The following is a 26,264-nucleotide window of genomic DNA, read 5'->3' on the forward strand; positions in this document are numbered from 1 at the left end:
ATCAAGGCAGGTGTTCTGTATCGCACGTCGAAAGATGTTGTGACAAAGAGAAAGACGTACAAGTATGTTGTACCCACACAACTGAAAAGTAAGGTCCTGAAAGGTATCCACGATGAGGCGGGTCATCAGGGGCAGAAGAGGACGCTCTACTTGGCTAGACAGCGGTTTTACTGGATCGGGATGGAGAAGGATATCAAGGATTATGTGCAGCACTGTCGGCGTTGTTTGGTCAGTAAGTCTCCTGAACCTGAGGCCAGGGCGCCACTCGAGAGTGTTAAGACATCCAGACCTCTTGAGTTGGTCTGCATTGACTTTTGGTCAGCTGAAGACTCATCCAACAGATCTCTCGACGTGCTCGTTGTGACTGACCATTTTACTAAACTGGCTCAGGCCTACCTCTGTCCCAACCAGTCCGCCAAGGCTGTCGCTCATCAACTCTGGAACAACTTCTTCTGTGTTTATGGCTTCCCAGAGCGAGTGCACTCAGACCAAGGTGCGAACTTCGAAAGCAGCCTGATTGCAGAGATGCTCCAAGTCGCTGGCGTTGAGAAGTCTCATACAACACCTTACCATCCCATGGGCAATGGGGCAGTCGAAAGGTTCAATCGCACCCTTGGGAACATGATCAGAGCTCTTCCACCCAGAGCCAAACAGAAATGGCCCCAGCTCCTGCGTTCACTCACCTTCTCCTACAATGCAACAGTCCATGAAACCACAGGTTTTGCACCTTTTCTACTCATGTTCGGCAGGGTTCCTAGATTGCCTGTGGACATGTTGTTTCAGTCTGTGCTCATGGATGAGCGAGTGGTGGATTATGATGTCTATGTGCAGTGTCTCCGCCGTGACTTGGCAGAGGCTATCAGGATTGCTCAGATTTCAACCACAAAACAACAAGAGAAACAGACTGAGCTGTACAACCGCAAGGTCAGGGGTGCACCTGTGGAGGTCGGGGACAGAGTCTTGTTGGCTAACAAAGGAGAACGAGGTCGGAGGAAGCTGGCTGATCGCTGGGAGAGTCATCTGTACACTGTTGTGGAGAAACAGAATAACACTCACACCTTCAGACTCAGTAACTGTGCGACAAACCAGGAGAAAGTGGTCCACAGGAACTTCATCATGCCTGTAAACTTTTTACCTGTTCCTGCTGATCCGGAAGATGGTGGCTCTTTTGTCAGTGACCTGACTGATGAGGCTGAGGATGAGTCTGTGGTGGGTGTAGAACATGATGGTTCGACTGTTCTTCCTGGATGTGGACCTGAGGACAGGACTGTCTATTGGGTCTCTCAGCTCCCAGCCTCCACCGGAGATCAGTCGACCTCTATGGCTGATGTGGATGGACATGACAAGACCGGATTTGGCGCACCTGATCAAGTTGACCCTGACAGTTGCAATGAGAACAGGCTTGACAGTTCAGACAAGAGCATTTCTGACAAACTGAACCAGTCTGACCCTTGTGGTACTGCTGTTAATGCTGACTGTTCTGTTGACTTACCTGACTTTCAACCTTCTGTCTCTCTCTCAGTTGACTTGCTGCCTCCTGATGCTAGGTCTGTTACTACATCAGAGGCAGGACAAAACCATTCCTGTGATAGTTTGCAGCGAATGCGAACAAGATATGGAAGAGTTGTTAGGCCAGTCGTCAGACTTATTCAGAATATGCACCAGAAAGTTGTTGCTGGCCGCTAGTATTATTTCTTGTTATGGCCTTACATATGTGTAGGTGATTATTGGCTCAAATATGGCCTATGAGTTCCTTCAATTTTGAGGAGGGTTTGGTTCTTATATTTTTTTGTGATGGTTTGACACCTGTGTGTGACTACTAGATGGGTGTGTCCGGGTGGTAAATTTGTGTGCTGCTTTACTGACATGATTTCTAAGTAATTTAACATGTATATGGGCATGTTATTCCTATGGGTGTCGGAAGGCTTTGCTACCCTTCCTCATTCTGATTCTTCAAGAATAGTCTCTTGACTGGAGTATTTGGTATCTGTGATATTAGCAGCACTGTACACTTTGAACATTTTTTTTTTATCCATTACCTCCTCTTGATATGATGTTATTTGTACCTGGTATGTTTGTACTTATGGGAATATGCGGTCCAGTTTCATATTTTTTTTTTCTTTTGGTTTGGTTATATGGGCAAGTGGAGATCAGTAGGGGGGAATGTAACGGAGTTAAAAGATAATTTGATTCCACTTGCCATAAAAACTCACCACACAACACAAAAACTTGTTTTTCCTATGGTAATTAAATGCATCGCCCCTGCGGATTAGGGTCGTGCACCCCAGGGGGTAGCGCAGTCGGATGATGCTGTTTCCCTGGTAGGTGCACAAGCTACGAGCTCCGCTATTGTTTCATATTAATTACTTTATTTTCAATGCTAAGGGGTGGTTTAAGTTGTATTTCTTAAGCATATAGCTCCCGAACAGTTGAGCACGTCCTTTTCCATATAAAGTTGACGGTGTTTTTCTTTTATTTCTGTTTACAACATGGCTATGGTTACATGTGGTAGCTAACCTGCACTTTCCTTTCGTTTTACATTTTTCAGCCGTGTATGTGTGTGTGTGTGAGAAAAGAAGAGCTGGACTGACTGTAAATGTGGATTTCTCTGCCAGGTACGCTTTGTGTTATTTTATGTTAGTTTTGAGAATGTTTAGGCAGTCGGATGATGCTGTTTCCCTGCCGTGTATGTGTGTGTGTGTGAGAAAAGAAGAGCTGGACTGACTGTAAATGTGGATTTCTCTGCCAGGTCAGTCCATGTGTGCACAATAAACGGCGAGGTTGCCAACGGTGAAAGTCTGACTCGTATGTTAAAACTACACAACGCAAGGATGAGTACCAAAACCGCTACATTTGCATGGTAAAAACACAAGTCTGAAGACTGCTGGGGGCTTGAAAACTGCCGCTGATTTGAAGAGTGCAGCTGACGGGAAGAGGTTTCAGCGACAAGCGTGGAATCCACTGCAGGAGTAATGTGCGCGGGCAGCGCAGCCATGACACACTGTCCCTGACTCGCCAGGAAAAATTGATCAGCTTCTCCAGCTAGTTCACGGCAGTCAGTGATCGTGGTGTTGGCTAACGCAGCCCTTACTGTGGAAGGCAGCTGGCACAGAAAAAGTTGCACAAAAAGAAAATCGGGTCTGTGCTCCCCCAGTAAATCCAGCATACGGTCCATGAGCTCAGACGGTTTGCTGTCACCCAGCCCCTGAAGGGAGAAAAGCCTGCTGGCTCTTTCAGCGTCCGACAGTTCAAATGTTTTCAACAGGTGGGCTTTGAGCGTGTCATACTTCTCAGTCGCTGGAGGATTTTTAAGGAGGCTCACCACTCTGGACGCCGTTGAATTTCCGAGAGCCGACACAACGTGTTGCATCAGCGGTAATGTCCCGCAACGCGAACTGTGCTTCGGTTTGAGCAAACCATGCCGACGCTGACGATTCCCAGAATTCTGGAAGCTTGAGGGTAACAGCATTCGCGGTCATGGTCATGTCGTGGTTCTGGATATGTCCAGCAACAAACGTCGGGGTCACCAATGTGGAAATTGTATGAAAAGGTAAGAACAATTTCTCAGCTTGAGTGCACAAACTGTGTGCCTCGTTTATTGACACAGGAAGTAAACTAACTTGCAAGATGGCGACGTACAGTAACCAAAAAATGAGCAGGGGCTCGTCGTCATGAGAACAACATAGTTTCTTAAAGGGACCGTGATCCCGGAACAGTACTTCCTACATGCATAACACAATAAGAACTAATCGCATGACATAAGTGTATAGAACTACAAAGTGCAAGGGTGAATTATGTAAGTCCATTCACTACAATATAATTTAGGACTAGTAGCGAATCGAAAGTCGGCCGAAAGTGGAAAAATAATAACTAGGAAAAAATCCACACAATAACAGTAGTGCCCGGGCGAAGCACTGGTCCCTGCAGCTATTTCATAGCTGTAGGGGCCAGTGCCCGGTGCGATGGCCCGTGACCCTAATAACATCAGTTTAGCACACAAGTATACATCAAGACATAATGGACTCAGAACAAATACTAATATAAATAGATGGCAGATAGAAATATTAGTCTAAGAGGATTTGATTTTATTTGATTTTATTAAGATCCCCATTAGCTACTGGGGTAGAGTAGAGAGTAGAGGAGAGGAGAGACAGCATTAAACAAGTACATATCATAATTAGTCTCTATGATTAGGCTCTATGAACCTTACCGAAGCAGAGTAAGGGCCCTTACAACATACATTCAAACATCAAATATACAAAGATATACATACAAAAATACATTATAAAAAGCAGCCCAATAATAACTCTTCATTAAGGCCCTTTGGGTGCTCAGTTTGCAGCGTATGGATTTCTTATGATGGAAAGACTCAGTCTTAATGTAGACTGAACATATTTGAAGCAGCTAAAGGACTCTGAGTTTGTGAGAGAGAAGTTTCTCGAGGATGAAAACAAAAAAGAAGAAGCAAAGTTTCTTGTTTATCATGCCATTAACTTGTACGTCTCTAAGTTTCCACATGTCTCAGCTTTTTAAGTTTGTTGTCAAACTCTCATCTCTGACCTATCTGTGAAAGTAAGACAGGGGCCATAATGGAGAAGTGAGAATAAGTGTAGCATCTTTGGATATACATATATTTCTGGTAACACTTTACAATAACGGTCCTTTAATTAAAGCAAAAGTAAGCGATCCGGTCGTTTTGGCTAACTTCTTGTCAGCCGATGGAGTTAGCAGTCCCCGCCCTCGTCCCTACGTCACCACATTCACGCGCATCCCTTGGCTGCACACACAGAGAGGACCGCCCCTTTATGCCGTTCTCTCTCCTCATTGGATAAAGGTTGTGGGATACAAGGAAAGTTTTCTCCTCGGCTTACAGCAGAGCAGAGTGACTGACAGACCCGTGTTTCAGACCAAACACTCTATGTAAGTGATTGCTGTCGGAAGATATGACTATTTAAGACTTATATTAACACAAACATTCCGCTTACTTCTGCTTTAACGTTAGTTAGCACATTATTAAGCATTAATATATAAGCAAATGTGTTAATTAATGCTGAGTAATGCATACATAATGATAACAATTACATTATTCAACTTTTATTATTACTTAATAATTTAAGAACTAACTATAACTTTGAGTAGTAAACATTATTTAACTGCTTACTAATAGGCTACATTAATTCATGTGTTTCCTAATCCTAAGTAATACATAATAATGATTGTTAATATATCTGTAAACAGTTAATTAAGTAAGGGATAATGTACAGTTCGGAGGTTGTTATGGAGAAATAAACCCTGACAAGTTGAATGGAACCCCGACGTGAAGCTACTGCTACAGCTACAGTATTTTGTTGAGGTCAGCAAATGAGCTGTAGTTCCCTCCTCTACAGCAATCTTTTTTTTGTTGTTTCAAGGAACAATATGTTGCAATCAGAGGAAATCTGTAATTTCCTGTGTGCCGGGTGTTATAAGGGGTCCTGAAATGGGAAGTGGAGGTAACTCTTCACTCTAGACACCATGGAGACATCAGTGGACTCGCACACCCACAGTAACCCGTTGTTTGGCCTGTCACTCAGCAGAAGTGATCTGTACAGCTTCCAGCCAGAAGGTGAGCACTAAGTGCCAAGTTTCTACTCGGAGAGGGAATTTTAGGTTTAAAACAGTGACTCAAATGTGGCCCATCAAGGCTACATTGTAATTTAAGCTGCTACTGCTAAAATCCAGATTTTATAACCACACACATCAGGCAAAGACGTAGGCTTAGCTGTAAAATAATCGCTTGATTTAAAAAAAAAAAAAAATACAAGTGGAACTAAAAAGTATTCAAATGCATTAACTGACTAGTGAAAGGAAGCTGCAAGCTCATCGCTGACACCACAGAGATGCCATGACTCATGTCTCATATGACAGAAAAAATCAACCGACACAGCAAAACTGACTTCCACTGGGAACTTTACTTGCAGGTACAATTGATTTATTATATAAAGCTGTGTTGTCACACCTGTGCTGCTTCAGACACAAATCTGTCTCCGAGGTGCTGATTCAGAGACAGTGCCACATCAAAATGTACACAGGTCAGTTTTAACGTTGAAAAATAAGAAATGAGGAACTACCCTATCAAGCTCACGTGCAGAAGAAGACAATAGAAATATGACTGAGCACATGTATTTCAGAAAATGCTTTCATATCATCACTGTTTTAAATAAGATTATGAATGGGTTTATAAGAGGTGTGTGTTGTAATGTTTTATTTCTTAGGTCAGTTATTAAAGGCAGCACAGACTGGACAAATGTAAAACTTGTGTTGATCACATTTACATAATCCCTGTTTGGCACTCAGCGACCATTAGAAAGTTAATGTAGTAACAGCCATAACCAGCAGGTAGCAGCAATGATCCATTTTTCCTATTAGGCACAGCAGATTCCTACTGGAAGTGTCTTAAATGAAAGCGATTAAAGCATTTCACAAGCAGGTATTGTAGAGAAGACAAATGAATTGCAGTACACAGAGTGGGTGTTTTGCATAAAGTCAGCTATACTCATTACAAAAAGAAAATGTGTGATTTTGTTAATTTTATTTGATGAGCAATACAAAATTGCCCGTAGTGCATGAATGTGAGTTTCTGTGTGTTGTTCAACTCTCGAGGGTGTAACCTGCCCTCGCCCTATGGAAGTTAGCTAATCTGTATGATAATAAGTTCGGTGGATCTTGCAACTGTTTAAAACATATTCTACAAATTCTGTAACTGATATGTGAAGATGAAACTCATTTTGAAATAAACTGAAAAATATAAATCTTCACAGACCACATTGATATCAGCTCACCCTCACATAAAAGCATCTGTGAAACCTACAGAGGGAGCAGGAAATTCAGTCAATTTGTCAACTTTCCAGGCATAAAAAGAAATCCCTCTCTATGGACCCCCAGCTTCTGACTGACAGCTGACATTTCTATTGGTTGTCCACATATTTTATAATAGGCATTTTGTAGGTATGTGTACGGGCTAACTGGGATACCTTCTGTCCCTTGGAATCACATTTGCTGCAGGACACTGATCTGGTCTTTTAAACACTTCCTGTTTGTGTTTCAGCTGTGAAGCCTGTGAGGCCTAAAAGGCAGTGGTGCTTTATTGGAGTTGTCATTTACCTGATCTTACAGACTGTCCTCAACATCTTTCTCCTTTATGAAGGTATAACTCCATATTACATTTATTATTACATTTCTTAAAGGAGTATTATCGCAAAATTCGGCCACTAGATGGAGCCAGGCGGAGTTTATCAGATATAAACAAGTGGGCAGCTGTCAGAGAGAGAGAGCAGCCTCGTTTAGTCCCCCCCCGCCCCCCCTCCTTCTCCCTCCCCCCTCCTCCCCCCTCACCAGGCTGTATGAACGTGCAATCGCGGGAAAAAGAAAACTCGCTAGTGGAAGCGGCAGCTCTACGTCGCGCACAACCACAACAACAACAACTGAAACGTCCTCCTCCTTAATAACGCTGAGAGGACAGCTGAAGAAAGACACAGGGACGTGGAGACAAAGTGTTCTACCAGCGATTCAGTGACTGTGAGCACCCTAACACTGCTACATTACTTACTGTTGCATATTTGTCCGGTTCGGAGGTCGGATTTGCGAGTTCCGAGTGCATTTTAACGCAGCAAGCGCCGGGCCGGCTTGGATCATAACAAAGACAAATGCTGCATTTGCCCCACGGAAACTATACTGTTGGCGATTTTTTTTGTAAATTTAGTTATGGCTCCCCCCGACCCATCTTTTGCATATTTCAGCTTATTTTATGCTATTACTGCTGTATTTGCGATAATGCTCCTTTAAGTGATACTATGCATAAGGAGAATGAAGAGTATTTTTTTTATACCAGATTGTACTGGACCTTTTTCACATCATAATGATAGATTATATTGTAAATACATAATAAAGGCAGTTACTAACGTAAAAGTGTTGTCCCAGTCTTCAGGTTGAATGCTTCATTGTCCAATCCCAGGACAGAGAAACTGACATCCAATCATATTTCGCTGGGTGAAGACAACCTCCAAACTCTCATCAACAACAACAGTCAGGAAACCAGGACCCTGAGAGGCAATCTTTCAGCCCTGCAGAGTCAGGTATGCACCGGAAACAGCTTCTGTTCAATTTTGAGATCATATTTTCAATTCATATTCAGTTTAGTCTACTGTATATCCATTCTATCTCACAAAAGCGAGTACACCCCTCACATTTTTGTAAATATTTTATTATATTATATCGTTCAAAAATCTTGAACGCAATATGTAATAAACTTTGCCACATTTTGTAATAAGTTGTTAGATTTAGCATCAGTTATTACAAATTGCGGGTGTTGCACTTTTTTATGAAGAAAATGTAATAATTTGGTGCATTAGGCTATGTAATAAACCACCAACACCCACCAATGTGTGGCAGTAGCCTATATGAATATCTACATGGACTGGACCATGGACCCCCAATTAGGGATGCACATTTAGAATTTTCTTTCTGACCGATAACCGACGCTCATTAACCGAATTAACCGATGAGATTACAACGCTCGCAGGGGCGATCGCTTTTTTTTTTTGGCCGTTGAACATACATGTGCGCTGCAACAGCTGATTGCTGCATCAGCTGATCGCACTCATAGGAGGTTAGATCATCCAATGTTTAACTGTTTTTATTAGGGCTGTCAGAGTTAACGCGTTAATCCCGATGCGATTAATTTAAAAAAATAACGCGGCCCATTTTGTCCTCTGTCTGCTGTACTGGAGGACTGGAGTGTGGGACCTCCAGTCCAGTAGGTGGCGGTGAGTAGAGGTGGGTAGTAACCCGCTACATTTCCTTGAGTAACTTTTTGGATAAATTGTACTTCTAAGAGTAGTTTCAATGCAGCATACTTGTTACTTTTACTTGAGTATATTTATTCAGAAGAAGCAGTACTTTTACTCCGTTACATTGAGCTTCATTCCGGTCGCTACTCGCTACTTTTTCTTATCAATCCAATGTGCAAATTGTTTTGTTTTAATGAGATACTTCCGAGCCTCTGTCACATGACTGCATTTCACCAATCAGATGTAGCCACTCGCGACGTTTGCCTCCGTGTAACCAATCAGACAGAGCCAGGCAGTCACATGACTGCCATAGACTGTAAAATGAATGGACGTAGCACCGTGACGTCACCCATTGGTTTGGGGGAGTCTGTTTTGTGCCGCTACTACGGGGGTTTGAACCGCGCCATGTTGGATTCTACTTGCCATATTTGGAGCGGTGCGGCCGTTGGCCGGCCGAGAGCCCGCCCACTGGCCTTGTAGCAGCGGTCTCCGGACCTGTCACTCAATGGTTCTGCGCCCTAATTGGCCAGAACTTTAACCCTAATAATAGTAAAACGGTAGAGTTTTAAAAAAAATTCACCCCCCTCAGAGTGTGTGCGGGGGTAGAAACTATCGGTTGAGACCAAAAAAATAAAATGTACCAGGCTGTAAATATGTTTGTTTAAGCTGTAAAATCGGCTATTTTAACATGGGGCTCAATTGGAGTTGCTCCTTTCTGGAGCCAGCCCCCAGCGACAGCCGAGGGGATTGCAGTTTTTTGAACGCGGAAGTGAGCTTCACTTCTCAGACCGACAACTGCCCCCTTGATGACTGCACACAAAATCACCGCGGTAAACAGGACGGCCACGCCGCCTCAAATTTGAGAAATTGCGGCTAGTAAATGTTTAGGATGACGTCAGCCCTGGTATGTCGTGGATAATGTCCGTCAAGGCAAAGATATTCAATATAAACCGTCTTTGGTGAAGGTTCTCGGTCATCCAGGTCGTCTTATTCTTCTTCCTCCAAAGGAAGTTTAAACCCCATACACACCTGGAGACATGACTCCTAGTCACATGACCACCCCTCCAGTTTCGGGGTGTGGTCATGTGACTCGAGTCTCGGGGGTGTGGTCATGTGACTTTGGTTTCACTAGAAACCAATCATAGGACCACCCACTCTGGGTTTAAATACCTGGTTCTGGCATTAGTTTCAGACAGTTCATAGACCTATGTAAGTTATTGTGGCTGAATTTGTCTAAATTTATGTTACTTTGTAAAAAAAAAAAAAAAAAAAAAGTCATTTAGGCTATTGTCTTAGTTGTTAAATGTTGTTCTTTGGCAATATCTGAATTTTTTCATTGCTATTATATTTCTGTGTATTTGATTAGGCCTACATTTACGCGCTGATCATTAAGCGAACAAATCAGAGGTTACTCAGCAGTTACTCAGTACTTGAGTAGCTTTTTCACCAAGTACTTTCTACTCTTACTCAAGTAAATATTTGAATGGCTACTTTTTACTTTTACTTGAGTAATATTATTCTAAAGTAACTATACTCTTACTTGAGTGCAATTTTTGGCTACTCTACCCACCTCTGGCGGTAAGGCACCTTCAAGTTGGATGCCAACCGCCAGCCCCGAGACGAAGAAAAATGAGAGCGGATGTTTACAGTCTATGGGATGTACTTTGAGCAGTGTCAGAGTGTTGCCGACTTTCTCTTGTCAAAAACGACTAGCGACAAATCTAACGATCTAACGTGTTGCAAGACTGAAGACTCCGACATGAAAGCACGTATAACAGCTGTTTTCAACGAGTAGATGGTGCTGCCGTGAACTCCAACCGCTGCTGCTCGGGTGGAGTTGCTGCTTGTGTGTCTCGCTGTGACTCTCGAGCTGTGTCCCAGTGCAGGGGCTGCAGCCTGAACTGGCACACAGCTTCGACCTCGGATTTGATAGCCATAGTATAGATAGACAGGAAAGGGGGAGGCAGAGAGAGGGGGAATGACATGTAGGAAAGGTCTGCCCGACGCGGGGTTCGAACCGGGGACGCCTGCATTGAGGACTGTAGCCTCTACATGGGGCTGCCGCCTTAACCACTGCGCCATGCACCGCCCCAGAAGGAAACCTCTTCTAAAGATGATGCACAAGAAAGGCCGCAAAGTTTGCTGAAGACAAGCAGACTGGGGACATGGATTACTGGAACCATGTCCTGTGGTTTGATGAGATCCTAACCAAACTGGTGCACAGGAGCCACATTGCTTAAATTTACTTCATTTTTATTAATCTTCACATACATACAGTATTTCCAAGGCAATTTAGAGAATTACTTCACAATATGATAGAGAGAAACCTTTATTTATTTGTTTATTTCGGGCATGTCAATTAAATCATCATCATCACACTTCATTTTAGTTCAAATAATATAATACACATGGCCGAAAGGGAAAGCGGGAGAAGCTAAAGCTTATCTAGTCCCGCCCCATAACCCACAGAATAAAATCTTCATCATAATCTTATCTAACCTGACAACAGAGAGGAGCGTCTACCAGGATGACCAAGTTACCAGTAATATTGTTTATTCTGTAGAAACACAGAAATCAATTAATCAATAAATAAATACAGACATTAATAAATAAACAAGTACATGTAAAAAGTGCTGAAGTAAATATATAATTAACTGCACAAATATAAATGTGAAATTACATAAATGACATTCTTGATTATCCAAATATATCTCCTTTATTTATGAACAAAATCATTGATTGTACTGTATGGACAGTTATATCATGCTTGTCTATCAGAATACAACTTATGTGAAAGAGGAAAGGTACTTATTTTTATTCAGAAAGAAGTGTTTCTTTGAAGGTAGATTTCTAGCACTGTTTTGACATCACAGTTAAAGGTTTGTTATTGCCTTGTCAACAGGTCAACGGTCTGTGTGGGGAGGATGGCCAGTTGGTCAGGCTGAGGGCTGACCTGAGCCTGCTCAACACCAGCAACTACAACCTGCAGGGCAGACTGACAACCATCAGCCTCACACCCGGTACGATACTGTGTGTGTGTGTGTGTGTGTGTCAGGACAGTGGAGGCGTGTCCGCTGCAGGCAAAGAAACCACGCCCACTGCATAAGAACTAGGCCTGTAGCCTACAACGTCTCTGATACAACCTAAAAATGTACGTGTTGTCATAAAGTTGTAACAGTTTGTGAGTGAGAGTTGGTCGTGTGAGCAGGAAAAACAGAAATGTCCACAAAAATAGTTCACTTGGGACTTCACTCTTGCCCTTTTATTGAGCCGAACACTTCATACTATCATACATGACAAAGAAGCGGTCTCACTTTACTCAATGTTAGCTGAGTTAAGAAGAAGAAAAAGGAGAAACCATAGGGAGAAGTAGGCTAATGGCGTCCACTCATCGGGTAGCCTTCTTCTCAACTGAAAACAAAACAACGCGGCGCGACGCTCAATGACGTCCCGGCGCCGCCACGCTTACGTTCCTAAAGGAACATTTACAACTGTTACAAAGTAAAGAAGGGAAAGTGACCTCAAACACACATCAGAGTCCTCAGTAGAGACACAGCTCAAACTGTTCTGTAAGGGATCTAGCTATGCTAGGTTGAGGTTGCTACACGGATCTGTTTAGGTGGTGCACACTTGAGTTAAAGCAGAAGTAAGCGGAATGTTTGTGTTAATATAAGTCTTAAATAGTTCTATCTTCCGACAGCAATCACTTATATAGAGTGTTTGGTCTGAAACACGGGTCTGTCAGTCACTCTGCTCTGCTGTAAGCCAAGGAGAAAACTTTCCTTGTATCCTACAACCTTTATCCAATGAGGAGAGAGAACGGCATAAAGGGGCGGTCCTCTCTATGTGTGCAGCCAAGGGATTCGCGTGAATGTGGTGACGTAGGGACGAGGACCAATAGATCCATGACGAGGGCAGGGACTGCTAACTCCATCGGCTGACAGGATCGCTTACTTCTGCTTTAAGAAGTAACTCATCATTAGAGACATAAGACATAACACAACATGGTGTCAGTGTGGGATCTGTAAACTCAGAGAAGACAAACTAAACCTGAAACAGGTAGCCCCGCTGCTAGCTCCACAGCTAGCCCCACCAGGCAAGTTCGACTTCACTGACGCTAATGAATGGCTGAGATGGATGAAACGCTTCGAACGCTACAGAATGGCATCAGGACTGGACAAGCAATCGGAGGAGTTTCAGGTGAACACTTTTATGTATGTGGCTGGTGACGACGCTGAAGATATTTTGAATGTACTACCTCTGACGGACGCAGAGAAAAAGTCATACAAGCGTGTCACGGAGGCTGTCAATGCGCACTGTGTCAGCAAGTGGAACGTCATATTTGAAAGATGCATGCTTCAACAGACACACGCTGGCTGAACACTGTGAATTCGGCGCCTTGAGAGAACAGTTAATAAGGGGCCGTATAGTTGTAGGCATACGAGATGCTAGGCTGCAAGCTAGAAAGCTTACAGTTAGATGCAGATTTAACATTAGAAAAAGCCATTACGAGAGCAACTGGACAAGTGAAAGTCATTTATAAAAAGAATAGCAGGGGACAAAAAGGGACAAAAGAGAAAAGTGACACACAGTCTTCAGGATGTGGCAGATGTGGAAATTCAAAGAAACACCTGTGGAAAGACTGCCCTGCCCGTGATGCAGAGTGTAGGAAATGTCACAAAAAAGGACATTTTGCAAAGAAATGCAGATCAAGCTGCGTTGTTCATGACATTACACAGGTGTAAATGGAAAGTAACGAAAAGTTTGATTTATTTATTCAATTTATTTACAGTATTTGATTAGGACATTGCATATTAATCAACATGTCAGCCAGAGCATCAATGTAAATATGCCGGAGTTAGCATAGTTGCTAATTCACATCCGTTGTCCTAAGGCACCACACCAGGCGCCACACCATATGCTTTGTCTGCCCTACGTCGAGTTCCCCTCCCACTACGCGACAAGGTGAGGACAGAACTGGATTGGATGGAGGCTGTGGGGGTGATATCTAAAGTCACACGACCCACTTCATGGTGTGCTGGCCTCGTGGTGGTGCCGAAACCAAAATCAAAGGAAAGACTCAGACTGTGTAGACCTGACAAACCTAAACACGTGGGTCAAGTGGGAGAGACATATCCTGCCAAATGTGGATCACTCACTAGCGATGCTGACAGGAGCAAACATCTTCACCAAATTAGACGCCACATCAGGGTTTTGGCAGATCCCCCTGACCGAAGACAGCGCTCTCCTGACCACTTTCATCACTCCATTCGGCCGCTATTGTTTCAACAGGCTGCCGTTTGGAATATCCTTAGCCCCAGAACACTTTCAGCGTCGGATGACACAACTTCATGAGGGCTGTGAGGGCATGGTGTGTCATGCTGACGATATTTTGGTGTATGGCAAAGATCAGAATGAACATGATACTAGACTGCACCAGGTGCTGATGAGACTTAGTGAGGAGCGGCTGACTTTGAATAAGGAAAAGTGTGAATTCGCCAAAAGCAAACTCATGTTTCTTGGACACAGCCTCTCGACAGAAGGAGTGAAGCCCGACCCGGGCAAAGTCAAAGCCATACTGGACATGCCAGAGCCCACCTGCGTTGCTGATGTCAGACGAGTGATGGGCATGGCTAACTACCTGGGCAAGTTCCTGCCTCACCTCTCCTCATATACACAGCCCCTAACAATTCTTCAGTCAGATAAGACAGAATGTTGCTGGGGGACACCACAGCAGAAAGCTTTTCAGAAGCTAAAATCAGAACTGAGTTCACCCTGGAGAGTCCTGGCCGTATACTCACCAGAGACGCGTGTGTCGGCTGATGCATCGTCGTTCGGGAAACACTATGCTCAAATCGAGAAGGAGGCACTGGCAGCAACCTGGGCATGTGAACGGCTGCAATCGTACCTGCTAGGTATGAGCTTCACAATCAAGACTGATCACAAACCCTTGGTCTCTTTGCTGAGCTCCAAAGCGCTGGATGAGCTTCCTCCTCGTGTCTTGAGATTTCGAGACTGTTGAAGTCTGCAGGCTGCAACAGCTAGCAGAGAAGCAGAAAGGTGACCCTGTCTGCAGTTCTGAACTGAACTGAGTACATTGAGACAGTACTGTCAAACAAAGTGGCCTGACAGAGCTCACTTGCCACCTGATATCGGTATGTGAGAAATTACCTGTCCATGGCTGGAGACCTTCTCTTAAAGGGACAGAGGATCGTCATCCCCAGCTCCTTAAAAGATGACATCCTCCACCAGGGTCACCAAGGGATAGGAAAGTGTCGAGCCAGGGCCCGTCAGTCAGTCTGGTGGCCAGGGCTCTCAACTGAAATAAAGAGAAAAGTGGGAAACTGTCCCATATGCATCAAACACAGGACCACACAGAGGGAGCCTCTGTTGACAACCCCTATACCTGAGAGACCGTGGCAACGTGTTGGAACGGATTTATTCATCTGGGACAAGAAAACCTAGCTTTTACTGTAGGGCAGGCAGGATTTTTTAAGTATATTTTTTGGGGCTTTTTTCATACCTTTATTTGACAGCACAGTCAAGAGAGACAGGAAATGGGGAGGCAGAGAGATGGGGAATGACACGCAGGAAAGGGCCGTCCGATGCAGGATTCGAACCGGTGGCGCCTGCACGAGGACTACAGTATAGCCTCAACACATGGGGCGCCTGCTTAATGCACTGCACCACCCGGCGCCCCGGGCAGGCAGGAGATTTTAACAACAGCATATAAATCACCGATTGAATCTGTCCTGACCTTCATCATCACATCCTGGTTCACATTAATTTCAGTAAAAAACAAATCTAAGCACCCCCGGATCATCAAACAATCATGGAAAAACTCAAACTCTGCTATCAGAACTCCATAACTAAGCAGTCCCCTTGTCAAGAAAAACATTTAATTCATTCCCACAGCCATACATCCCACATTCTAAACAAAAACTGAACAATTCAAATGCACCACAACACTGATTACGTTGTCAGCACTTTAGTCCGTATGCAGTATACCTGTGTTTTTCTTTCTTTTAGCATTAATGCCAGATTCTAGTGTGGCATATGTACATATGAGCAATATTCTTATGTGTTTCTTTAGGACCTCCTGGTTCTCCGGGCAGAGATGGAAATACTGGGCCACCAGGAGAGAAGGGCTACAAAGGTGGGGCGCATGACGTCTGTCCGACTACCAATTCTCCGACCATACATTTCTTTATTTTTGCGTCCATTAGTCCTACCTCTCATTTCTCCGACTTCAGTAGCTCTAACCCTTAACCTTACCCTAAACCTAACCTTAACACTGTAGAATGGGTAGTCAGAGAAATGAGCCGTCTGACTTTTGGGCAGTCGGACTGATGTATGCTCCCCACAAAGGTGAGTCACCCTTCGTTGCTTCCTCACCTCACATTTAGTGTTTCACTTAGAGGCCAGGAAGCAGCTGCACTGGCTTTCTGTTCAACGCCACCTTAAAAATGTGCTTCTCACAACTAAGTCACAACCTGCACCTATGCATATCTCTAATCTGCTCTACCTTGCAAACCTGCCCATCAGTGACGTGCGGTGAGCTCTAGGACAGGGTAGGCAGGCGGGGCGGGGGGTCAGGTCGGCACATCAGCTCACATACATACATTAGATTATCCCTCACTTATTAAAATCCAACTCATCAATAACAGGATCACGATATTGGTGCACTGCTCACAACACCCAACAAACCGTTAACAATTAATCCACACTCAAACTGAAGCAACAATAATGTTAACTGTACTCAACAAGCTATTATTACAAGGTTTACAACAGACAACCTGGGCTGTGTGTGTGCGTGCGTGTCTAAGAAAGAGAGGGAGAGAGAGAAAGTAGTATAACCTGCTAACTGTTAGCTATGTAGCTCAGCTGGGGATCATCCCTATGTTCCCCAGGTCCTATGTTCCCCGGGTCCTATGTTCCCCACTTTGTATGGGACAGGGGAACATAGGACCCTTTTTCTAAAAAAGGGTCCTATGTTCCCCGCTTTTCCCCAAAAGGGTTCTATGTTCCCCTCTGTGTCCAGACAGGGGAACATAGGACCCTTTTTTAGAAAAATGGTCCTATGTTCCCCACTTTTCCCCAAAAGGACCCGGGGAACATGCAATTTTTGTACACATAACTGGAAGTGGAGTTGTGAGTGACTTGGCGTATTTTTGCCTATTTTTGAGTGAGAAGTTGAGTTGTGACTTTGAGTGAAAAGTGTAGGCTAATTGTCCCATTGGTTGGGTTTAGACAATGAAGAAAGGAGTTGGTTAAGTTTAGTAAAAAGACCAGGTAGAGGCTAGACAGGCCAGATAGATAGAGTCCAGATAAGTAGAGAGAGTCCATCAACCAGCAACAGCGGGGAACATAGGACCCTTTTTCAGAAAAAGGGTCCTATGTTCCCCGGTATGTATTGCGACCGGGGAACATAGGACCTTTTTGGTAAAAACGGGGAACATAGGACCCATTTTCAAAAAGAGGGCCCTATGTTCCCCCATAGGGGAGTTGTCTAAAAATACCAGAAATATAATTTTATATTATATTCTCTCTAGGGGACAGTGGTGTTCCAGGACCCAAAGGTGACATGGGAATGAGTGGACAACATGGAGAACCAGGTTGGTGGGTTTCATTAGGATTCTTTATATCATGTACTTGTTTTTATATGATTTTAAAATGTGTTCTCACATGGAGGATAAATGACATAATGAGGCTCCAACGTAGTAAAAAATGTAAAAAAAAAAAAAAAAATGCTGCTGCGGACATTTAGAGAACTGACAAAGAAGAACAAACTGTAGCACCCAGACAAAGCAGGACTCACTGCAGTCATCTCTTACTGTACTGTACTGCTCAACCTCAAAACTGCTTCCCTGTTTCAGGCCAACCTGGACCTCCTGGACCTTCCGGTAAGCTTCCAGTTTTGATAAACTTCCATGACATTAGAAACCTTTGGTTGAAACCAGGTAGCCCATTATTGCTCCACTGGTCAACTTACTGTATATTCAGCGCAGATGTACTGTAGGGTTAGGGTTAGAATCAATCTGATGCATAGCGTGGCAAAGGCCACAACTTGTCCACAAGAGAATTTTGGAGTTTCTGGATTGTGTATTTGCTGAGTTTTGAGGGACAGGGAACCAGTAGGCCTACTGTTCACTTCAATTGTGTTCACTGAGCAGCTCGTGTCTCAAAATAACATGGACCGATAATTAAAGTTATTACACCGCTCTATTGAATGCTGCTCTCTGATTGGTCCATTGCTGCGTTCTGCACGTGTGTGTCTGTGTGTGCCTGTGTGTGTGTGGGGCACTTGGCAGAGGTTCATAAAGAGACCTGACGGAGTATTATCTTGAAATTTCCGACCAAGTCGCAGAGTTTACTTTCACTTTCATCAACTTACCAACTGGAGCTTTAAAGCAGAAGTAAGTGGAATATTTGTGTTAATATAAGTCTTAAATAGTTCCATCTTCCGACAGCAATCACTTATATAGAGTGTTTGGTCTGAAACACGGGTCTGTCAGTCACTCTGCTCTGCTGTAAGCCGAGGAGAAAACTTCTTGTATACTTCCTTGTATCCTACAAGCTTTATCCAATGAGGAGAGAGAACGGCATGAAGGGCTGTGTGTGCAGCCAAGGGATGCGCGTGAATGTGGTGACGTAGGGACGAGGACCAATAGATCCATGACGAGGGCGGAGGCTGCTAACTCCATCAGCTGACAAGAAGTTAGCCAAAACGACCGGATCGCTTACTTCTGCTTTAAATACAGGACATTTTACAGCAACCGTTTGTTTGTTCTTAAACCACTCTTTTAAAATATTGCGCTGTACCAGCAGTCAGTGTGTGTGTCTGTGTCTGTGTCTGCGTCTGTGTGCAGGTCCACCTGGTGTCCCAGGGAATCAAGGACCAAATGCAAAGGGAGAGAAAGGAGAGCCTGGAGGCTCAGGTAAGGATCTTTCAGTGCACAATTAACATGACCTAATGAATAATAAGAATAGTTTTGTGCCAATTCATAGATTTTTAAAAAAAAAAATAAATGCCTGTAAGTTTATTGTGGTTTGCCAATGTTGTCAACACATCTTGGAGTGTACCCTGATGAAAACCCTGACTACAACTGGGTTTTAGGGTGTGTAAAGCCCTTTGCAACAAACTATTTCTAAAAACGGGCTATAGAAATAAAATTGCCTTGCCTTGCCTTTTAGGGTTTAGCCTTCTGTATCTGAGAACAGAGACAAGAACATCATGAGAAGCTGTTTTCAAGTCACATGTTTCCTATCCAGTGAACACATGTGGTTTACTTTTGACATTGTAAAGAAGAAGATTCTAATCCACTATATAAAAAAAAGTGCTCAGGCCATAATGTTGTACTGCTGACTGTTGTCCCCTTGATTACAGGCCCACAAGGAGACAAAGGTGACATGGGGAATTCTGGCAAAGCAGGTACCTGAGAATGTGAAAGGCTGCACAGGGTGTATAGCTGTCTGTGTGTGTGTGTGTGTGTGTGTGTGTGTGTGTGTGTTGATCTGTATAGCTTGTGTGTGAGATACCTCACGTCTTTTTGTTGATTTGTTGTGCACAGGGTCACCTGGAGTTCCTGGGCCCAAAGTAGACAAGGGAGACCGGGGAGATGTTGGTGCAACAGGACCTACAGGTGAACTGTGTAACATCTGCATTGTCAAGTATCCCAGTGCTAACTCTTGATTCCTCATCATCAGCTCATGCTGTGATAAATGACATGAATAATGTTTGAGTTCAGTCTTCATTTGTTTTACATGCACATTTTGTAAAGGTAATGATTAATTTAGGATCAAATAATGTAAGACACAAATGGTGGCCATCCAGGCCTTTATGTCTTTAAGACAAACCTGAAGTTTGATTTATCTGGTTAGTCTCATGTGGCTCTACTGTATAAATGAATACAGCTGGGTATCATTTGTGTAAAGCTGCAATTGTAGCTTAAAGCTTTGATAAGATGATAAGAGCTTACTGACAGACGAATGTAGGGTTTAAATCAGGGCTTGGTCCATAAATACAGTTAATATGACAGGACAGGGCAGGTTGGAAGAGAATGTGCACATGTCATGCTGGGATTTTTGGATCTAAGCTCTGATTTAGAACAACATATTCCTCCTGCTGCAAGCAGGTTTCCCTGAGACTCATCATCACATTAATGATCAGTCATCAGATTGTTGACCAATAGGGATTAAGACTACGTTTACACGTGCCCGGCTATTTTCATAAACGGACATTTCACCCTCTCCGTTTACAAAAAAAACTGCGTGCACACCAATCCGTTTTCAGAAAACTTTTCGTTTACACTAACTGTGCGTTCACACCAAAAGCCGGAAGTCAATTCATTTTCAATGAGAGCCCGGCGACACTGAGCGTCCAAAGCGTCAACAGGCGTCGCCGCGCTTCCAAAGCGTCCAAAGCTTCCAAAGCATCACCAGATGAGAAGTTGAGCCAGGTTTAACTTTAGGGTAATTAGCTATGACACGGTTCAGCGGCAACCGGCGGCAGCCTGTCAGAATAGAGATGTCCATCGGCTGCCTTTTTTTTGTATTTCGGCTCCCCAATGACCAGCGCGATCGAACTTTGACGTCAGTCACCTGACGAGCGGCCAAAGCGGCTGAAAATATTTGCCGTTTTGGGAGCTGTCTTGTCTGACGCCCACCCTCGAGCGTTTTTGACGCTTTGGAAGCTTTTGGTGTGAACGCACAGTTACACGTGTATATATGCCGTCAAGAGCATCAGAATCCCGCACATGATCCCACATAGCAAGCAACAGCAACAACAACAACAACAACGTCACTTGCCCTCCTTGTGTGTAAAGTTTTAATATTTTTTCATGCGAGAAAGTAACTGTTTAGATGCCAAATATACAGCCAGTTTATCCAGATGACGGCTGTTTAGAAGTTTGCTCCGATGTTTCTCGGAGAGGTGAAGCTTTTTTTTTTTTTCCGGAGAAGTGAAGCTCCACCTGTGGAGCAACGACCGGGACATCACAGAGACAGTGTCCGCTCTGCAAAGCTGCTCGGTCGGCCAGCCTCTGTCGTCCTCCCGGGGGACAAAATTATCGCTAATTAACTTACCCGCAGGTTTTTAGAGGTTTACCACCGACTGGTTAAATTATTTTTAGGAGATAAATGTTGGTCTCATTGATGAAACCTAACAATTGTGACAGTAACATTAGTTTGTTTGAATGAAAAGAGAAGCTTCATGTGTGTGGACAGAAGAGCAGCGCTGCCTCGGGACTCTGTACAGAAATCACCCCATTTAACGTTCTAGCAATAAATAAATGTTTTACAATGAACACCCAGTCTGCATTAAATTTTATCATTATTATTATTTATTTATGTAATATGGTTACGGCTACCCAAATCTCAGTTTTTCTCTGTTTACATGCAAACGTGCAAACGGAGTTTTACAAAATCTCCACTCTGGCCGGAGTTTTTGAAAAGCATCGTTTTCAGGGGCGATTTCTCCGTTTGCGGCCAACTTGAGGGTGCAAACAATGGTTAATGTCTCTGGGTACATACGTACGCCTAAGAGGAGAGATCTGATATTTGACAATCCACATTGAATCATTCTTTTGGCTCTATTATAGTAGTTGTATTACTTTGGGTTTTTAGAACTCCTCCTCTATTTATTTTTGTTGAAAAAAAATCAGGACAGTGGGAGGCAGACACAGTTTCTCAGGGGTTAGTGGCATGCAAGACTGTGATTCTCGTCTCAACTCTGGGTTGTCATGGTGTTGACTTTCTAATGAACTCAGTCAGATCACTACGAATGAGAGCAGCTCCATCCAGTGTAGAATGTATGCTGTCTCTTCGCTTACCTGCTACTGAGTTTTCAAAACGTCTGTTCTGAAGTTTTCAATCTTTTTGTTTGTAGTTTAAAGTTAAAACAACAGTGATGCCATCAATATGACACACTCATGCTTTCCTCCACAGGTTCACGAGGACCACCAGCTCTCAAAGGACAAAAGGGAGAGAAAGGAGCTATATACAGTTGTAAGTCTGCGCTGTAGTGAACAGAGACAATAGGATTAACGAACAGGGGGTTAGGGTTAACAAATGAATGTTTAATTGTGACTAATTGCACAAGTGTCACTAGTTGATCACAATTAATTGCAAATTACCTCACCACCTTGCCTCATGTGAATGCGTATGAATGATGCAGGGCAGCTGTGGCTAGGCAAGGCAAGACAATTTTATCTGTATAGCCCGTTTTTACAAACAGTTTGTCTCAAAGGGCTTTACATGTCATCACAACAACATCCTCTGCCCTTAGACCCTCAAATCGACTGAGGAAAAACTCCATAGAAAACCCTTTTAACAGGGAAAAATCTGAGAAACCTCAGGGTGAGCAACAGAGGAGGGATCCCTCACCCAGGACGGGCAGACGTGCAATAGATGTTGTTACAGACAAGAAAACAGTTTATAGTTTATGACACAGAATGTGGGAAACATGGAAATGTTAACAAGAGTTGATGAAGGCAGCTTGAAGGCAGACTTTGACCAGTGCTGTTTCAGTACTATGGTGTTCTCTGAATCCAGATTGGAAAGCTTCAAAGAGCTCGTTGCTGTGCAGATGTTCGTGTAGCTGCTCTAGGACAACCTTCTCGAGGATCTTAGAGATGTAAGGAAGGTTGGATATAGGCCTATAGTTGGCTAAGACATCTGGGTCAAGAGAAGGTTTGGCTACACATGTAGTTTACCACCACCGGTGTGAATGCGGCATGAATGAATAATGGTTGCTAATGGTTGTATGCACTATATACATGTAATCCATTATCATTATTATTAGTCATATTTTTCAATGCAAATGCAAATGTATTAAACATTAACCAAAAATCAATATTAATAGTAATAATAATGCAAATCTCCAGAAGCCATCAAAGGCACTGTATTGACATATAAATATGATCCAATTATTATACGATGCACCACCTGAGTGCTTACAAGCTGATTAATTTCTGGCTAATTTAAATCATGGGTCAGGCCATGGAACGCAAAAGTCATGCATTAATCAAGCATTATTGCAGGCTTGAAATGTATGAAAGTTAAAAAATATATATATACGTATATACTCATGGAAGCCACTAGTGTAACTGTTGGATCTCTTCCATCATTAACATGGGGATCTCTGTTGTCACAGCGGATGTGCGACTTGTGCCAGGGCCGTCACGAGGACGAGTTGAGGTCCTGTACCTTGGAGTCTGGGGCACCGTGTGTGATGACGGCTTTGATCTTATGGATGCCAATGTAATCTGTAGGACCCTGGGCTATAGGTCTGCCTCTTCAATTATCTCTGTCTCCCCAGGTAAGAAGTGCACTTTACCCATTAGATCATGTTCTCTCCCCCATACCATCCTCTAATGCTCAATAATCTACAAACCCTCACAATTAGTTTTCTTAAGTATGAATTTACTGTGGGTTAATCTTCTTAGGTCAGACAGCAAAACAACAACATAATTAAGCACTTGGAAAATGAGGAAGGGGTTATGGTAACAGACATGAGTTACATGAATGAATCATTCTCAGCATTGTTTCAAGCATTGTATGCATCATACCAGGAGGAGAGAATGTTTTATGTCCCAGATGCATCTGTCTTCTCTGTTGGGGGACATTATATGCAGTCATTTCGGGTAAACTCTGGACTATATCCCTTCAGGACACTTGGATTGCCCTGGACGAGCGGTGTGGAGGAATATTTCAAGGTTTTTGTGTAGTTTTATGGACCTGTTTGAGTCGGGCACGATGCACGCATGTGTCGCATGAATGCACGAGCGCGCACCAGGCAAATTAAGATTAGGTTAAGGTTAGGCACATAATGAGAATTAGGGATGGGCATTTCAAATAATTTTCTAACCGAGTATCCTAACCTTGTGGTACCCGGGTAACCGAATACTGTAATAAAAAATAAAATGACGTCATGTCTGACGGACAGAGCGCAGCCGGTGCATAAATGACAGTCCACATTACTGACACACAGCGTCGTCAGACAAAATATCAGGTGGATAATAAGAGTAGAGACTGGAGTTTAAGATGCACATATGGGGCATATGTGCATCTTTATGCCGGGGAATAAATGCGCTGCATGCTCTCTGAGCGCAGCACATTTATGCCGCGGCTGCCTCGGAGGAGAAAACTTTTTTTTCTTTCTTTTTTTTAAAATCATTAGCGGTGCTTATTTATTAGTCCACGCTACATTTTGGTGCCTTCGGTCCTCTCTGCCTCGCATCGTTTCAGGAAATAACTGGGAAGGTTTCAGAATATTTGTAAACTGAAAGTATATTTTCTAACAGACTTGATGACACCTGTCATCTCCCTCCCGACGGCTTACGCCGAGAAAACCACCACAGATTATTGTAAAAGGTTTGAAAGTCCGAGGCTCGATCCAAAAACGCTTTTACACAGCAGAAAATCACGTTGCTTGATCCGAAACTGTTTAACACTACACAAACAAAACCCTAACCCTCTAACGTGCCGTTTTTTTAATCCTAGGTTAACCGGATAATAAATTCATAACCGAGTAGCAGATTGCCTACTCGGGTACCCGGGTACTCGGGTAACCGTGCACATCCCTAATGAGAATAATAAAATCACAATGAATGGTGACAGATAAAAGTGCAGTGATGCATCCTATTGAAGGACAGGGATCAAGAAATAAGTTTGTAGTAAAACATGAACAGGAGAGGGGGCAATACACACCCCTGGGGGAGCCAGTGGAGGTGCAGCTCTGGATAGATAAGAGTGCCATTGACCCGTACTGTCTGTGTCCTATTATTTAGGAAATTTAAGATCGAGCCCACAAGATTATTACTTAAATTGAATTGTTCCTTGAGCCTATCTATTAGATTAGAACATGGGGTTGGATTATATTAAAGGCCGACGTGAAATCAATAAATAAAAGCCCAACATGTGTGCCTTTCCCTTCTAGATGTTTAAAGCTCATATTTGTAAGAGTGACAGTAGCATCCTCAACTCCTCTGTGTGGCCTATAGGCAAATTGCAAAGGATCAATATCAGACTCTGCCCTCTTTATAATTTCAGATCTCACAAATCTTTCAAAGGTTTTCATTACAGTGGATGTCGGAGTGATAGGTCTGAAGTCATTAAGTACCTTAGGGCAGTTGGTTTTGGGGACTGGGACTACTATGGCATCCTTCCAACATTTGGGGACATGCTGTGTTTGCAGGGACCTATTGAATATGTAGTGAAACATAGGGCCCAGTTCTTTTGAGCATGATTTAAGCAGGCGGCCACAGATTTTATCCGGACCCTGGCTTTTATTTGCTTTCATTAATGAGAAGGCTCTCACAATGTCTTCTTTTATATTAAGATGGCTTGTGACTTGTCTCCTGTGTTTCTCTACTAAAATCCATTGTGTCAAATCAAGAATAAAAACTATTGGGGGCATTTGCAAGGTCATGACAGTGCTGCTGGTATTTGAGTTGGGCCTACCAATACCCACAATACTTTTCATGCTTGACCATGCTGAGCCCAGCTTGTTTGCAGTCATGTTGTTTTCAGTTTTTTCCTTGTAATCTTGTTTTGCTTTTAATATCTCAATTTTCATATTTTTATTAGCTGATTGTAGCCTAGCTATGATGCATCTCTTTCCCTCAAAGCAAGTTTTTTGGCCTGTATGCTAGATTTTACAGACTTTGTCACCCATGGTGTGTTATTAGGGTATATTCTTACTCTTCTGCATGGTATTATTATGTCTCTGCAAAATGCAGAATATGAACAATTGAGCATATTGCATCAGCATCTGTTTCATCAACTGTTTCAGGATTTGTCTATGTGTGTCACACTAAGCAATAAGACAATGGCAACCATGTGGCCTTGACAATACCGACTAATCAAACTGTTAATTGGTCCTTCTGCAGGCTCCGGTAAGATCTGGCTGGATGATCTTCGATGCACAGGTTTAGAGACTGACATCTTCGACTGCCCAAGTTCTGGAATTGAGCAACACAACTGCCAACACAGTGAGGATGCAGGGGTGAAGTGTGTGAACTGAGGACACACATGATAAATACAGTGCTCCTACAGTACATTCCTCAGGGAACACATGCTGTACATCAGAGTACACGTGGCATCACAGTCATTCAGCCTACAGTAACTAGGTTTGTCTTATGTCACATGCTTATTGCTTTGCCTAACATGGATTTAGCTTAATGTTTCCTTTAAAAAAAATGTTGTTGCTGTTGAAAACAGTGGGAGTATTGTACATGACCTGAGGACATTTGGACACAGGAATGGAGAAGAGTCTGACTGAATTGCATTCATCAATTGCATTTTGTTTGACCACAATGCCTGTAACCATTGATCAACTGTGTAAGTGTCTCACTGGCCTTTTCTCATGGTGGGTGTACTGTATTTCCTCAGACCTGCTTTTTCTGTAGACTCACTGTATTCTGAAAATACAATAAA

At 43.3% G+C, this 26,264-nt stretch overlaps 1 protein-coding gene across 1 annotated transcript; it reads left to right on the plus strand.

The window, feature by feature from the left end:
* Positions 1-5,514: 5,514 nt before the first annotated feature.
* On the plus strand, positions 5,515-26,264 carry LOC311004754 (uncharacterized protein; the record flags this gene model as incomplete). Its single annotated transcript, XM_083996923.1, has 12 exons — positions 5,515-5,605; positions 7,960-8,114; positions 11,731-11,848; positions 15,922-15,984; positions 17,381-17,443; positions 17,705-17,731; positions 18,698-18,766; positions 19,216-19,260; positions 19,400-19,471; positions 21,774-21,833; positions 22,981-23,145; positions 25,718-26,264. 12 exons carry the CDS (start codon positions 5,515-5,517, stop codon positions 25,849-25,851), a joined length of 1,062 nt encoding a protein of 353 aa, XP_083853049.1. The 3' UTR covers positions 25,852-26,264.

This window comes from Trachurus trachurus (assembly GCF_905171665.1).
Source record: "Trachurus trachurus genome assembly, chromosome: 21".
Classification (NCBI taxonomy): Eukaryota; Metazoa; Chordata; class Actinopteri; order Carangiformes; family Carangidae; genus Trachurus; species Trachurus trachurus.